Source organism: Pleurodeles waltl, chromosome 8 (assembly GCF_031143425.1).
Source record: "Pleurodeles waltl isolate 20211129_DDA chromosome 8, aPleWal1.hap1.20221129, whole genome shotgun sequence".
Lineage (NCBI taxonomy): Eukaryota > Metazoa > Chordata > Amphibia > Caudata > Salamandridae > Pleurodeles > Pleurodeles waltl.
Window position 1 is genome coordinate 1541867181 of NC_090447.1, and position 15221 is coordinate 1541882401.

The 15221-nt window shown below is 50.9% G+C and overlaps 1 protein-coding gene across 5 annotated transcripts in view; it reads left to right on the forward strand.

Annotated features, from left to right (window-relative positions):
- SPAG17 (sperm associated antigen 17) overlaps window positions 1-15221 on the forward strand; it is a 720739-nt gene that overhangs the window by 194593 nt on the left and 510925 nt on the right. For all 5 annotated transcript variants that reach the window (XM_069203004.1, XM_069203006.1, XM_069203008.1 and 2 more), the window contains exon 4: window positions 461-592. In XM_069203004.1, coding sequence (XP_069059105.1) covers window positions 461-592 — 132 coding nt within the window. The remainder of the gene's footprint in view (window positions 1-460; window positions 593-15221) is intronic.

A 15221-nucleotide genomic window follows, 5' to 3' on the forward strand; every position in this document is an offset into this window, starting at 1 on the left:
TTTTGTGAAGATTCATCAAACGGTGCCAAAGATATAGGCAAGTCAAAAAACGCATTTTCTGTGAAAAAATGGTCCCAACTAGAACTACCTACTGGTGATATATCATTTCAGAATGTGAAAATATTCATTGCAGCACTTATATATTAAAGTACCTGTTCATAATCATCTAGTATACAAATATTCATTTTAATACTTGTATATTAATACTACATAGACATTCATTTTAGTGGGTAAATACATGTTAATTTCAGTATGTGTATACATTCATTTTAGTGGGTGATTGTATATTAATTTCAGTATGTGTCTGTATTCATTGCAATGCATGTTTGTCTGTATTTCAGCTCTTTTTCTGAACCTCTGTCTCAGCCTCTGGAGAGCCCAGTAACTATGTGAAGAGACCAGGAGACCTCTTGTGTTTGATCTGCACTTCTGTGAATAATGTTTCTGCCTTTCTCTCTAGGTGACGGAGGCAGCCAAGACCCGCCTGGACAAGGGTGAGGAGCTCCCCCTGACACTTATTGCAAAACTCCTGAAATTCCAGCTTCTGTGTGTGAAACAAAAGGACCAACTGAGAAGAGCTGAAGAGAAGAAGGTACTGTACGGTGCAGTGTGGAAGGATGAGTGACAGACGAGAGTAAGGTGCTAGACAGTGCAGTATGGAAGGATGAGTGACTGATGAGAATAAGGTACTGTATGGTGCAATAAGGATGGGTGAGTGATGAAAAGAATGTACTGTAGGGTGCAGTGTGCTAGGATTAGTGACTGATGGGAATAAGGTACTGTACAGTGCAGTAAGGAAGAATGAGTTACTGATGAGATAGTACTGTACAGTGCATTGTGGAAGGAGGTGTGACTGACGAGAATACAATGCTATATGGCGCAGTATGGAAGGATGTGCGACTGAGAAGGTACTGTACAGTGCACTGTGGAAGGATGATGAGTGACTGATGAGAATAAGGTGCTATATGGTGCAGTATGGAAGGATGAGAGACTGATGAGAAGAAGGTACTGTATGGTGCAATAAGGATGGGTGGGTGATTGATGAAAAGAATGTACTGTAGTGTGCAGTGTGCTAGGATTAGTGACTGGGAATAAGATACTGTACAGTGCAGTAAGGAAGAATGAGTGACTGATGAGAAAGTACTGTACAGTGCACTGTGGAAGGATGAGTGACTGACGAGAATACAATGCTATATGGCGCAGTATGGAAGGATGTGTGACTGAGAAGGTACTGTACAGTGCACTGAGGAAGGATGATGAGTGACTGATGAGAATAAGGTGCTATATGGTGCAGTATGGAAGGATGAGAGACTGATGAGAAGAAGGTACTGTATGGTGCAATAAGGATGGGTGGGTGACTGATGAAAAGAATGTACTGTAGGGTGCAGTGTGCTAGGATGAGTGACTGATGAGAAGAAGGTACTGTACAGTGCAGTAAGGAAGAATGAGTGACTGAGAAAGTACTGTACAGTGGACTGTGGAAGGATGAGTGACTGACGAGAATAAAATGCTATATGGTGCAGTATGGAAGGATGCGTGACTGAGAAGGTACTGTACAGTGCAGCATGGAAGGATGAGTGACTGATGAGAAGATACTGTACAGTGCAGCGTGGAAGGATGAGTGACTGATGAAAAGGTACTGTACAGTGCAGCATGGAAGGATGAGTGACTGAGAAGGTACTGTACAGTGCAGCATGGAAGGATGAGTGATTGAGAAGGTACTGTACAGTGCACTGTGGAAGGATGAGTGACTGACGAGATAAGGTGCTATATGGTGCAGTATGGAAGGATGAGAGACTGATGCGAAGATGGTACTGTGCGGTGGACTACGGGAGGATGACTGACTGAGAAGAAGGTACTGCACAGTGCACTATGGAATATTGAGTGACTGAGAGGAAGGTACTGTATGGTGCAGTGTGGAAGGATGAGTGAAGGTACTGCATAGTGCAGTGTGAAAGCATGAGTGACTGATAAGAAGTAGGTACTATAGGGTGCAGCGTGGAAGAATGATTTACGGATGAGAGAAAGGTGATGGACTGTGCAGTAAGGAAGGATGAGTGACTGATGAGAAAGTACTGTACAGTGCATGGTGGAAGGATGAGTGACTGACGAGAATAAGGTGCTATACAGTGCAGTATGGAAGGATGAGAGACTGATGAGAAGAAGGTACTCTACTGTACATTATGGAAGGATGATTGACTGAGAAGAAGGGACTGCACAGTGCACTATGGAAGAAAGAGTGACTGACGAGAAGAAGGTACTGTATGGTGCAGAGTGGAAGGATGAGTGACTGATGAGAAGGTACTGTACAGTGCACTGTGGATGGATGAGTGACTGACGAGAATACAATGCTATATGGTGCAGTATGGAAGGATGAGTGACTGAGAAAGTACTGTACAGTGCAGCGTGGAAGGATGAGTGATTGAGAAGGTACTGTACAGTGCAGCGTGGAAGAATGAGTGATTGATGAGAAGGTACTGTACAGTGCAATGTGGAAGAGTGAGTGACTGACGAGAATAAGGTGCTATACGGTATACTATAGAAGGATAACTGACTGATAAGAATAAGGTACTGTATGGTGCAATAAGGATGGGAGAGTGATTAATGAAAAGAATGTACTGTAGGGTGCAGTGTGCTAGGATGAGTGACTGGTGGGAAGAAGGTACTGTACAGTGCAGTATGGAAGAATGAGTGACTGATGAGAAAGTACTGTACAGTGTACTGTGGAAAGATGAGTGACTGACGAGAATACTATGCTATATGGCGCAATATGGAAGGATGTGTGGCTGAGAAGGTACTGTACAGTGCAGCATAGAAGAATGAGTGACTGATGAGAAGTTATGTAAAGTGCACTGTGGAAGGATGGGTGATTGGTGAGAAGAAGGTACTGTACAGTGCAGTATGGAAGGATGAGTGACTGATGAGAAGGTACTGTATGGTGCAGTGTGGAAGGATGAGTGACTGACGAGAATACAATGCCATATGGTGCAGTATGGAAGGATGAGTGACTGAGAAGGTACTGCACAGTGCAGTGTGGAAGGATGAGTGACTGATGAGAAGTTACTGTACTTTGCACTGTGGAAGGATGAGTGACTGATGAGAAGGTACTGTACAGTGCAGCATGGAAGGATGAGTGACGAATGAGAAGGTACTGTGCAGTGCAGCGTGGAAGGATGAGTGACTGATGAGAAGGTACTGTACTGTGCATTGTGGAAGGATGAGTGACTGATGAGAATAAGGTACTATATGGTGCAGTATGGAAGGATGAGAGACTGATGAGAAGAAGGTACTGTGTGGTGAACTATGGAAGGATGATTGACTGAGAAGAAGGTACTGCACAGTGCACTATGGAATATTGAGTGACTGAGAGGAAGGTACTGTATGGTGCAGTGTGGAAGGATGAGTGAAGGTATTGCATAGTGCAGTGTGAAAGGATGAGTGACTGATAAGAAGTAGGTACTATAGGGTGCAGCGAGGAATAGTGAGCTACTGATGAGAGAAAGGTGATGGACTGTGCAGTAAGGAAGGATGAGTGACTGATGAGAAAGTACTGTACAGTGCATGGTGGAAGGATGAGTGACTGACGAGAATAAGGTGCTATACAGTGCAGTATGGAAGGATGAGAGACCGATGAGAAGAAGGTACTTTACGGTACATTATGGAAGAATGATTGACTGAGAAGGAGGGACTGCACAGTGCACTATGGAAGAAAGAGTGACTGACGAGAAGAAGGTACTATACAGTGCACTATAGAAGGATGAGTGATTGTGAGAAGAAGGTACTGTACATTGCAGTGTGGAAGGATGAGTGACTGAGAAGAAGGTACTTTATGGTGCACTATGGAAGGATGAGTGACTGAAAAGAAGAAGGTATTGTATGGTGCACTCTGGAAGGATGAGTGACTGAGAAGAAGGTACTGTACACTGCAGTGTGGAAGGATGAGTGACTGAGAAGAAGGTACTGTATGGTGCAGCGTGGAAGGATGATTGACTGATGAGAAGAAGGTACTGTACAGTGCAGTGTGGAAGGATGAGTTACTGAGAGTAAGGTACTATACGGTGCAGTATGGAAAGATAAGTGACTGACAAGTAGATGGTACAGTACAGTGCAGTATGGTAGGATGAGTGACTGGCAAGTAGAAGGTACTGTACGGTGCAGTATGGAAGGATGAGTGACTGATAAGTAGAAGATACTGTACAGTGCAGTGTGGAAGGAGGAGTGACGGATGAGAAGAAGGTACTGTACAGTGCAGTGTGGGAGGATGAGTGACAAATGAGAAGAAGGTACTGTACAATACACTGTGGAAGGATGAGTGACTGAGAGTAAGGTACTGTACGGTGGAGTGCGGAAGGATCAGTGACGGATGAGAAGAAGGTACTGTACAGTGCAGTGTGGAAGGATGAGTGACAGATGAGAAGAAGGTACTTGTACAATGCAGTGTGGAAGGATGAGTTACTGAGAGTAAGGTACTGTACGGTACAGTATGGAAGGATGAGTGACTGACAAGTAGAAGGTACTGTACGGTGCACTATGGAAGGCAGAGTGACTGATGAAAAGGTACTTTATGGTGCAGTCTGGAAGGATGAGCGAGATTGCAGGTCTAGTAGAGGTTGTTTTGAAGGAGGTAGATGGATTGGTAGAGGCTGCAGGCCTGGTCGAGGTTGTTTTGCAGGCAGTAGACGGGTTGTTTTGCAGGAGGTAGATGGGTTGGCCTAGGTAGCAGGTCTAGGAGAGGTTGTTTTGCAGGAGGAGATGGGTTGGGAGAGGTTGCAGGTCTGGTGGCGGTTGTTTTGAAGGAGGTAGATGTCCTGGTAGAGGTAAGCAGGTCTGGGAGAGGTTGTTTTCCAGGAGGTAGATGGGTTGGTAGAGGCTGCAGGTCTGGGAGAGGTTGTTTTGCGGGAGTTAGATGGGTTGGGAGAGGTTGCAGGTCTGGTAGAGGTTGTTTTGAAGGAGGTAGATTGCCTGGTAGAGGTAAGCAGGTCTGGGAGAGGTTGTTTTGCAGGAGGTAGATGTACTGGTAGAGGCTGCAGGTCTGGGAGAGGTTGTTTTGAAGGAGGTAGATGGGTTGGCCAAGGTAGCAGGTCTAGGAGAGCTTGTTTTGCAGGAGGAGATGGGTTGGGAGACGTTGCAGGTCTGGTCAAGGTTGTTTTTCAGGCAGTAGATGGGTTGTTAGAGGCTGCAGGTCTGGGAGAGGTTGTTTTGCAGGAGGTAGATGGGTTGGCCTAGGTAGCAGGTCTAGGAGAGGTTGTTTTGCAGGAGGAGATGGGTTGGGAGAGGTTGCAGGTCTGGTGGAGGTTGTTTTGAAGGAGGTAGATGTCCTGGTAGAGGTAAGCAGGTCTGGGAGAGGTTGTTTGCCAGGAGGTAGATGGGTTGGTAGAGGCTGCAGGTCTGGGAGAGGTTGTTTTGCAGGAGGTAGATGGGTTGGCCGAGGTAGCAGGTTTAGGAGAGGTTGTTTTTCATTAAGTTAATGGGTTTGTAGAGGTAGCAGGTCTAGGAGAGGTTGTTTTGCAGGAGGTAGATAGCTTGGGAGAGGTTGCAGGTCTGGTAGAGTTTTTTTGAATGAGGTAGATGGCCTGGTAGAGGTAAGCAGGTCCTGGAGTGGTTGTTTCGCAGGAGGTAGATGGGTTGGCAGTGGCTGCAGGTCTGGGAGAGGTTGTCTTGCAGGAGGTAGAAGGGTTGTTGAGGTTGCAGGTCTAGAAGAGGTTGTTGTGCAGGAGGTAGATGTCCTGGTAGAGGCTGCAGGTCTGGGAGAGGTTGTTTTGAAGGAGGTAGATGGCTTGGGAGAAGTAGCAGGTCTGGGAGAGGTTGTTTTGCAGGAGGAAGATACCCTGGTAGAAGTAGTAGGCATGGGAGAAGTTGTTTCACAGGTGGTAGACGGGTTGGTAAAGGCTGCAGGTCTGGGAGTGGTTGTTTTGCAGGAGGTAGATGGGTTGGTAGAGGCTGCAGGTCTGGGAGAGGTTGTTTTGAAGGAGGTAGATGGGTTGGCCAAGGTAGCAGGTCTAGGAGAGCTTGTTTTGCAGGAGGAGATGGGTTGGGAGATGTTGCACGTCTGGTCAAGGTTGTTTTTCAGGCAGTAGATGGGTTGTTAGAGGCTGCAGGTCTGGGAGAGGTTGTTTTGCAGGAGGTAGATGGGTTGGCCTAGGTAGCAGGTCTAGGAGAGGTTGTTTTGCAGGAGGAGATGGGTTGGGAGAGGTTGCAGGTCTGGTGGAGGTTGTTTTGAAGGAGGTAGATGTCCTGGTAGAGGTAAGCAGGTCTGGGAGAGGTTGTTTGCCAGGAGGTAGATGGGTTGGTAGAGGCTGCAGGTCTGGGAGAGGTTGTCTTGCAGGAGGTAGAAGGGTTGTTGAGGTTGCAGGTCTAGAAGAGGTTGTTGTGCAGGAGGTAGATGTCCTGGTAGAGGCTGCAGGTCTGGGAGAGGTTGTTTTGCAGATGGTAGATGGCTTGGGAGAAGTAGCAGGTCTGGGAGAGGTTGTTTTGCAGGAGGAAGATACCCTGGTAGAAGTAGTAGGCATGGGAGAAGTTGTTTCACAGGTGGTAGACGGGTTGGTAAAGGCTGCAGGTCTGGGAGTGGTTGTTTTGCAGGAGGTAGATGGGTTGGTGGAGGCTCCAGGTCTAGGAGAGGTTGTTTTGCAGGAGGTGGATGGGTTTGTAGAGGTAGTAGGTCTAGGAGAGGTTGTTATGCAGGAGTTAGATGGGTTGGGAGAGGTTGCAGGTCTGGTAGAGGTTGTTTTGAAGGAGGTAGATTGCCTGGTAGAGGTAAGCAGGTCTGGGAGAGGTTGTTGTGCAGGAGGTATACGGGTTGGTAGAGGCTCCAGGTCTGGGAGAGGTTCTTTTGCAGGAGGTAGATGGGTTGTTGAGGCTGCAGGTCTAGTAGAGGTTGTAGTACAGGAGGTAGATGTACTGGTAGAGGCTACAGGTCTGGGAGATGTTGTTTTGCAGGAGGTAGACGGGTTGGGAGATGAAGCAGGTCTGGGAGAGGTTGTTTTGCAGGAGGCAGATACCCTGGTAGAAGTAGTATGCATGGGAGAAGTTGTTTCACAGGAGGTAGATGGGTTGGTAGAGGCTGCAGGAGTGGAAGAGGTTGTTTTGTAGGAGGTACATGGCCTGGTAGAGGTAGCTGTTCTGGGAGAGGTTGTTTTGTGGGAGGTAGATGGGTTGGTAGAGGTAACAGTTTTGGGAGAGGCTATTTTGCAGGAGGTTGATGGGTTGGTAGAGGTAGCCATTCTGGGAGAGGTTGTTTTGCAGGCGGTAGATTGGTTGGTAAATGTAGCTGGTCTGGTAGAGGTTGTTATGCAGAAGGTAGATTGGTTGGTAGAGGCTCATTGTCTGGGAGGGGTTGTGTTACAGGAGGTAGATGGATTGGGGGAGGTTGCAGGTCTGGTAAAGGTTGTTTTACTGTAGTTAGATGGGTCGGTAGACAAAGCTGGCCTGTGAGAAGTTGTTTTGCAGGCGGTAGATGAGTTGGCAGAGGTAGCAGGTCTGGGAGAGGTTATTTTGCATTAGGTAGATGGGTTGGTAGAGATAGGAGGTCTGGGAGAGGTTGCTGTGCATTAGGTTAGATTGGTTGGTAGAGGTAGTTGGCCTGGGAGAGGTTGTTTTGTATGAGGTAGATGGGTTAGCAGAGATAGCAGGTCTGGGAGAGGTTGTTGTGCATTAGGTAGATGGATTCGTAGAGGTAGCAGGTCTGGGAAAGGTTGTTTTGCAGGAGGTGGATGGGTTGGCCGAGGTAGCAGGTCTAGGAGAGATTGTTTTGCAGGAGGTGGATGGGTTTGTAGAGGTAGCAGGGCTAGGAGAGGTTGTTATGTAGGAGTTAGATGGGTTGGGAGAGGTTGCAGGTCTGGTAGAGGTTGTTTTGAAGGAGGTAGATTGCCTGGTAGAGGTAAGCAGGTCTGGGAGAGGTTGTTTTGCAGGAGGTAGATAGGTTGGTAGAGGCTCCAGATCTGGGAGAGGTTGTTTTGTAGGAGGTAGATGTACTGGTAGAGGCTGCAGGTCTGGGAGAGGTTGTTTTGCAGGAGGTGGATGGGTTGGCCGAGGTAGCAGGTCTAGGAGAGGTTGTTTTGCAGGAGGTGGATGGATTTGTAGCGGTAGCAGGGCTAGGAGAGGTTGTTATGCAGGCGTTAGATGGATTGGGAGAGGTTGCAGGTCTGGTAGAGGTTGTTTTGAAGGAGGTAGATTGCCTGGTAGAGGTAAGCAGGTCTGGGAGAGGTTGTTTTGCAGGAGGTAGATAGGTTGGTAGAGGCTCCAGATCTGGGAGAGGTTGTTTTGTAGGAGGTAGATGTACTGGTGGAGGCTGCAGGTCTGGGAGAGGTTGTTTTGCAGGAGGTGGATGGGTTGGCCGAGGTAGCAGGTCTAGGAGAGGTTGTTTTGCAGGAGGTGGATGGGTTTGTAGAGGTAGCAGGGCTAGGAGAGGTTGTTATGCAGGCGTTGGATGGATTGGGAGAGGTTGCAGGTCTGGTAGAGGTTGTTTTGAAGGAGGTAGATTGCCTGGTAGAGGTAAGCAGGTCTGGGAGAGGTTGTTTTGCAGAAGGTAGATGGGTTGGTAGAGGCTCCAGGTCTGGGAGAGGTTGTTTTGCAGGAGGTAGGTGTACTGGTAGAGGCTGCAGGTCTGGGAGAGGTTGTTTTGCAGGAGGTAGATGGGTTGGGAGATGAAGCAGGTCTGGGAGAGGTTGTTTTGCAGGAGGCAGATACCCTGGTAGAAGTAGTAAGCATGGGAGAAGTTGTTTCACAGGAGGTAGATGGGTTGTTGAGGCTGCAGGTGTACTAGAGGTTGTTGTGCAGGAGGTAGATGTACTGGTAGAGGTTGCAGGTCTGGTAGAGATTGTTTTGAAGGAGGTAGATTGCCTGGTAGAGGTAAGCAGGTCTGGGAGAGGTTGTTTTGCAGGAGGTAGATGGGTTGGTAGAGGCTCCAGGTCTGGGAGAGGTTGTTTTGCAGGAGTTAGATGGGTTGGGAGAGGTTGCAGGTCTGGTAGAGGTTGTTTTGAAGGAGGTAGATTGCCTGGTAGAGGTAAGCAGGTCTGGGAGAGGTTGTTTTGCAGGAGGTAGATGTACTGGTAGAGGCTGCAGGTCTGGGAGAGGTTGTTTTGAAGTAGGTAGATGGGTTGGCCAAGTTAGCAGGTCTTGGAGAGGTTGTTTTGCAGGAGGAGATGGGTTGGTAGACGTTGCAGGTCTGGTCAAGGTTGTTTTTCTGGCAGTAGATGGGTTGTTAGAGGCTGCAGGTCTGGGAGAGGTTGTTTTGCAGGAGGTAGATGGGTTGGCCTAGGTAGCAGGTCTAGGAGAGGTTGTTTTGCAGGAGGAGATGGGTTGGGAGAGGTTGCAGGTCTGGTGGAGGTTGTTTTGAAGGAGGTAGATGTCCTGGTAGAGGTAAGCAGGTCTGGGAGAGGTTGTTTTCCAGGAGGTAGATGGGTTGGTAGAGGCTGCAGGTCTGGGAGAGGTTGTTTTGTAGGAGGTAAATGGCTTGGTAGAGGTAGCTGGTCTGGGAGAGGTTTTTTGTAGGAGGTAGATGGGTTGGTAGAGGTAACAGTTTTGGGAGAGGTTATTTTGCAGGAGGTTGATGGGTTGGTATAGGTAGCCATTCTGGTAGAGGCTGTCTTGCAGGAGGTAGATTGGTTGGTAAATGTAGCTGGTCTGTTAGAGGTTGTTATGCCGAAGGTAGATTGGTTGGTAGAAGCTCCATGTCTGGGAGGGGTTGTTTTACAAGAGGTAGATGGGTTGGGAGAGGTTGCAGGTCTGGTAGAGGTTGTTTTTACTGTAGGTAGATGGGTTGGTAGAGGAAGCTGGCCTGGGAGAGGTTGTTTTGCAGGAGGTGAATGGGTTGGTAGAGGCCGCTGGTTAGGGAGAGGTTGTTTTGCAGGAGGTAGATGAGTTGGCAGAGGTAGCAGGTCTGGGAGAGATTATTTTGCATTAGGTAGATGGGTTGGTAGAGATAGGAGGTCTGGGAGAGGTTGCTGTGCATTAGGCAGATGGATTTGTAGAGGAAGCAGTTCTGGGAGAGGGAGGTTGTTTTGCAGGAGGTGGATAGGTTGGTAGAGGTAGCAAGTCTGGGAGAGGTCGTTTTGCAGGAGATAGATGGGTTGGTAGAGGTAGTAGGTTTGTGAGAGCTTGTTTTGCAGGAGGTGGATGGGTTGGTAGAGGCTGAAGATCTAGGGGTTGTTCTTTTGTAGGATGTAGATGTGTTGGTAGAGTTAGTTGGCCTGGGAGAAGTAGCTGGCCTAGGAGAGGAGACATAGTGGGCCTGGGAGAGGAGAGGTAACTGTCCTGGGAGAGGCAGCCGGCCTGGGAGAGGTAGCTGACCTGGGAGAGTTGCTGGCCTGGGAGAGACAGCTAGCCTGGTAGAGACAGCTGGCTTTAGAGAGTTAGTTGGCCTGGAAAAGGTAGCTGGACTGGGAGACGAGAGGTAGTTAACCTAGGAGATGCATCTGGTCTGAGAGAGGCAGCTGGCCAGGGAGAGAAAGCTAGGCTAGGTGAGGTAGCTGGCCTGGGAGAGACAGCTAGGCTGGGTGAGGTAGCTGACCTGGGAGAGAAAGCTGACTGGGTGAGGTAGCTGTCCTGGGAGAGAAAGCTAGCCTGTGAGAGGTATCCAGCCTGGGAGAGGTAGCTGGCCTAGGAGAGACAGCTAGCCTGCCAGAGTTAGATGGCCTGGCAGAGGTAGCTGGCCAGGAGAGGTAACTGGCCTTGGAGAGGTAGCTGTTGTGGCAGATATACTACCCTGGGAGAGGCAGCTGGCTTGAGAGAGACAGCTAGCTTGGGAGAAGTAGCAGGTGTGGGAGAGGTAGCTGGTCTGGGAGAGATGGCTATCCTGTGACAGGTATGTCCTGTAAGAGGCAGCTGGACTGGGAGAGGCGAGGTAGTTAGCCTGGAGGAGGCAGCTGGCCTGGGTGAGAAAGCTGGCCTGCGAGAGGAGAGGTAACTAGCCTGTGAGAGCCCACTGACCTGAGAGAGACCACTGGCCTGGGAGAGGTAGCTTGCATATATGCTGGTCTGTTCGAACTCTGCAGTTTACAGAATGTGCTTTGAGTGTGTTGTTGCTTCTATAGTGTGACTAGTGCATATCACATACAACTGGCATTGAAACACTGGAGCATATTTGATAGAAATGGGGTCTTTGGTTGGCAGTCAGGTTAACCCCTGTCCAAGCAAGGACCCTCACTCTGGTCAGGGCAAAGGGGCATCACCCTCAGTTAACCCCTTCTCACCCCCTTGGTAGCTTGGCACGAGCAGGCAGGCTTAACTTCAGAAGCAATATGCAAAGTATTTGTACCAACTCACACAGTAACTCAGTAAAAACACTAGAAAATGACACAACACAGGTTTAGAAAAATAGGTAATATTTATCTAAACAAAACAAGACCAAAATGACAAAAATCCAACCTACGCAAGTCGAGTTATGAATTTAAAAAGAGTATGAAATCCTTTAGAAAACAGTGGGAATGTTGTTATTTCACAAAAGTACCTGGGTAGCATCAATATAAAGCTGCACGGGTGAGTGTGCTTCAAAAAAGCCCAGCGATGCGTCAATTTCTCACTCGCAAGCGAGACTGTGCGTTGGTCATCCTCTGGTCGGGTCAGCTTGTGTCGTTTCTTTTCTTCTGCCAGTGAGTGATGCGTCGGTCCAGACAGGCACCTCGAATCTGGGCAGGCTTTGCGTTGATTTTCCACGCCCAGCGATGTTGTGTTGAATATCTGGCTGCACAGTATCACAAAACCGTGATGCGTGGGGTTTGCATCGTTAGCAGCCTCCGTTAACAGGTGTTGTGCGTCGATCTTCCAGCCCCGATGCAGGTAGATCGTTGATTTCAGCCGCGAAGCCCGCAGCGCATCATTTCTCAGCCGCGTCACGGAAGGTGTGCCGAAAATTTCACTGCACTGCTGTCTGTGCGTGGATTTTCAGTCTTGGTCTGCCATCTTCACCTTTCAAGGGCCCAGGAACTGGATAGGGCACCACTTGGCAGGGCAGGAGTCTCAGCAGAGAGTCCAGGTGCTGGCAAGGGAAGTCTTTGATGGCCCTGAGACTTCAACAACAGGAGGCAAGCTCAATTCAAGACTTGGAGATTCTTCTGAAACAGGAATGCACAACAAAGTCCAGTTTTTGTCCCCTTTCACAGGCAGAAGCAGCAGCTGCAGGATAGCCCAACAAAGCAGAGTCACAGGCAGGGCAGCACTTATCCTCAGCTCTTCTCCTTGGCAGAGGTTCCTCTTGATTCCAGAAGTGATCTAATTTTCGGGGGCTTTGGGTACTCTTCTGATACCTCTTTCTGCCTTTGACGTAGGCCTACTTCAAATGAAAACCTCTCTTACTTGCAAGATCCTTCCTTGCCCAGCCCTCAGACACACACCAGGTGGCTGGAGACTATTGTATGAGGTCAGGCACAGCCCTTTCAGGTGTAAGTGACCACTCCTCTTCTCCCTCCTAGCACAGATGGTCCATCAGGATATGCAGGCCACACCCCAGCTCCCTTTGTGTCACTGTCTAGGGAGAGGTGCAAACAACCAAACTGTCAAACTGACCCAGACAGGGAATCCACAAACAGGCAGTCACAGAATGGTTTAAGCAAGAAAATGCCTACTTTCTAAAAGTGGCATTTTCATACACACAATCTAAAAACCTTCACTAAAAGATGTATTTTTAAATTGTGAGTTCAGAGACACCAAACTCTATATTTCTATCTGCTCCCAAAGGGAAACTCCACTTAAAAGATATTTGAAGGCAGCCCCCATGTTAACCTATGAGGGAAATAGGCCTGGCAACAGTGAAAACCGAATTTGGCAGTATTTCACTGTCGGGACATGTAAAACACATAGGTACATGTCCCACCTTTTACATACACTGCTCCCTACCCATGGGGCTACCTAGGGCCTACCTTAGGTGTGCATTACGTGTATAAAAAGTGAAGGTTCAGGCCTGGCAAGTCAAATTGTCAGTTTAAAAATGGCACACACAGACACTGCAGTGGCAGGTCTGAGCCATGTTTACAGAGCTACTAATGTGGGCGGCACAACCAGTGCTGCAGGCCCACTAGTAGCATTTGATTTACAGGCCCGGGGCACCTCGAGGGCACTGTACTAGGGACTTACTAGTAAATCAAACATGCCAAGGGGATGCAAAATCCATGGGTGTTGCTTGGGAAAACCCACTGCAACGCCCATGGAAGCGCCACCCTGGCGCAGCGCAATAACACAGCGTTTTGTTCTGTGCTGCACTACTCCAGATTTATTACGCGACTCGAAGCCACTCAGGGCTACCCAGCATGGCCTTCCGTGGCTTCAGAAATCTCATTTTTTCATTTGCGTCGCTCTTGCACCACATTGGGTGGTGCAACAGCGACACAATGGGCTCATAAATATACCCAAAAGTTTGTAAACTTCAGAAAAGCCCACGGGCACATTTGAATGCCCCCCCACCTCTACTCCTGCTCTGCTCTGGAGCCACCCCCCCTCCTCCCCTCTGAGAAGGGAGACCACTGGCTCCCCCTGGCTCCCACACACCTGAGGCCCACACCGGCCACTGCCTGAGCACCTTACACTGCAGCTGCCCCCCACCTCTACTCCTGCTCAGGAGCCACCCCCCGAGAAGGGAAACCTCTGGCTCCCACACACCTGAGGCCCAGCTAACAATGGCGCCTGCCCGAGCACCTTACACTGCAGCTGCCCCCCACCTCTACTCCTGCTCAGGAGCCACCCCCCGAGAAGGGAAACCTCTGGCTCCCACACACCTGAGGCCCAGCTAACACTGGCGCCTGCCCGAGCACCTTACACTGCCGCTGCCCCCCTACTGCTGCTCTGCTCAAGAGCCACCCTCCCCTGAGAAGGGAGACCCCTGGCTCCCCCTGGCTCCCACACACCTGAGGCCCAGCTAACACCGGCCCCTGCCTGAGCACCTTACACTGCAGCTGCCCCCCTACTGCTGCTCTGGAGGCACCCCCCCCCCCCGAGAAGGGAGACCCCTGGCTCCCACACACCCGAGGCCCACACCGGCCCCTGCCTGAGCACCTTACACTGCAGCTGCCCCCCTACTGCTGCTCTGGAGCCACCCTCCCCTGAGAAGGGAGACCCCTGGCTCCCACACACCCGAGGCCCACACCGGCCCCTGCCTGAGCACCTTACACTGCAGCTGCCCCCCTACTGCTGCTCTGGAGCCACCCTCCCCTGAGAAGGGAGACCCCTGGCTCCCACACACCCGAGGCCCACACCGGCCACTGCCTGAGCACCTTACACTGCAGCTGCCCCCCTACTGCTGCTCTGGAGCCACCCTCCCCTGAGAAGGGAGACCCGGGCTCCCACACACCCGAGGCCCACACCGGCCCCTGCCTCAGCACCTTACACTGCACTGCCCCCCTACTGCTGCTCTGGAGCCACCCTCCCCTGAGAAGGGAGACCCCTGGCTCCCACACACCCGAGGCCCACACCGGCCCCTGCCTGAGCACCTTACACTGCAGCTGCCCCCCTACTGCTGCTCTGGAGCCACCCTCCCCTGAGAAGGGAGACCCCTGGCTCCCACACACCCGAGGCCCACACCGGCCCCTGCCTGAGCACCTTACACTGCAGCTGCCCCCCTACTGCTGCTCTGGAGCCACCCTCCCCTGAGAAGGGAGACCCTGGCTCCCACACACCCGAGGCCCACACCAGCCCCTGCCTGAGCACCTTACACTGCAGCTGCCCCCCTACTGCTGCTCTGGAGCCACCCTCCCCTGAGAAAGGAGACCTCTGGCTCCCACACACCTGAGGACCAGCTAACACCGGCCCCTGCCTGAGCACCTTACACTGCAGCTGCCCCCCTACTGCTGCTCTGGAGCCACCCTCCCCTGAGAAGGGAGACCCCTGGCTCCCACACACCTGAGGCCCACACCGGCCCCTGCCTGAGCACCTTACACTGCAGCTGCCCCCCTACTGCTGCTCTGGAGCCACCCTCCCCTGAGAAGGGAGACCCCTGGCTCCCACACACCCGAGGCCCACACCGGCCCCTGCCTGAGCACCTTACACTGCAGCTGCCCCCCTACTGCTGCTCTGGAGCCACCCTCCCCTGAGAAGGGAGACCCTGGCTCCCACACACCCGAGGCCCACACCGGCCCCTGCCTGAGCACCTTACACTGCAGCTGCCCCCCTACTGCTGCTCTGGAGCCACCCTCCCCTGAGAAGGGAGACCCTGGCTCCCACACACCCGAGGCCCACACCGGCCCCTGCCTGAGCACCTTACACTGCAGCTGCCCCTCTACTGCTGCTCTGGAGCC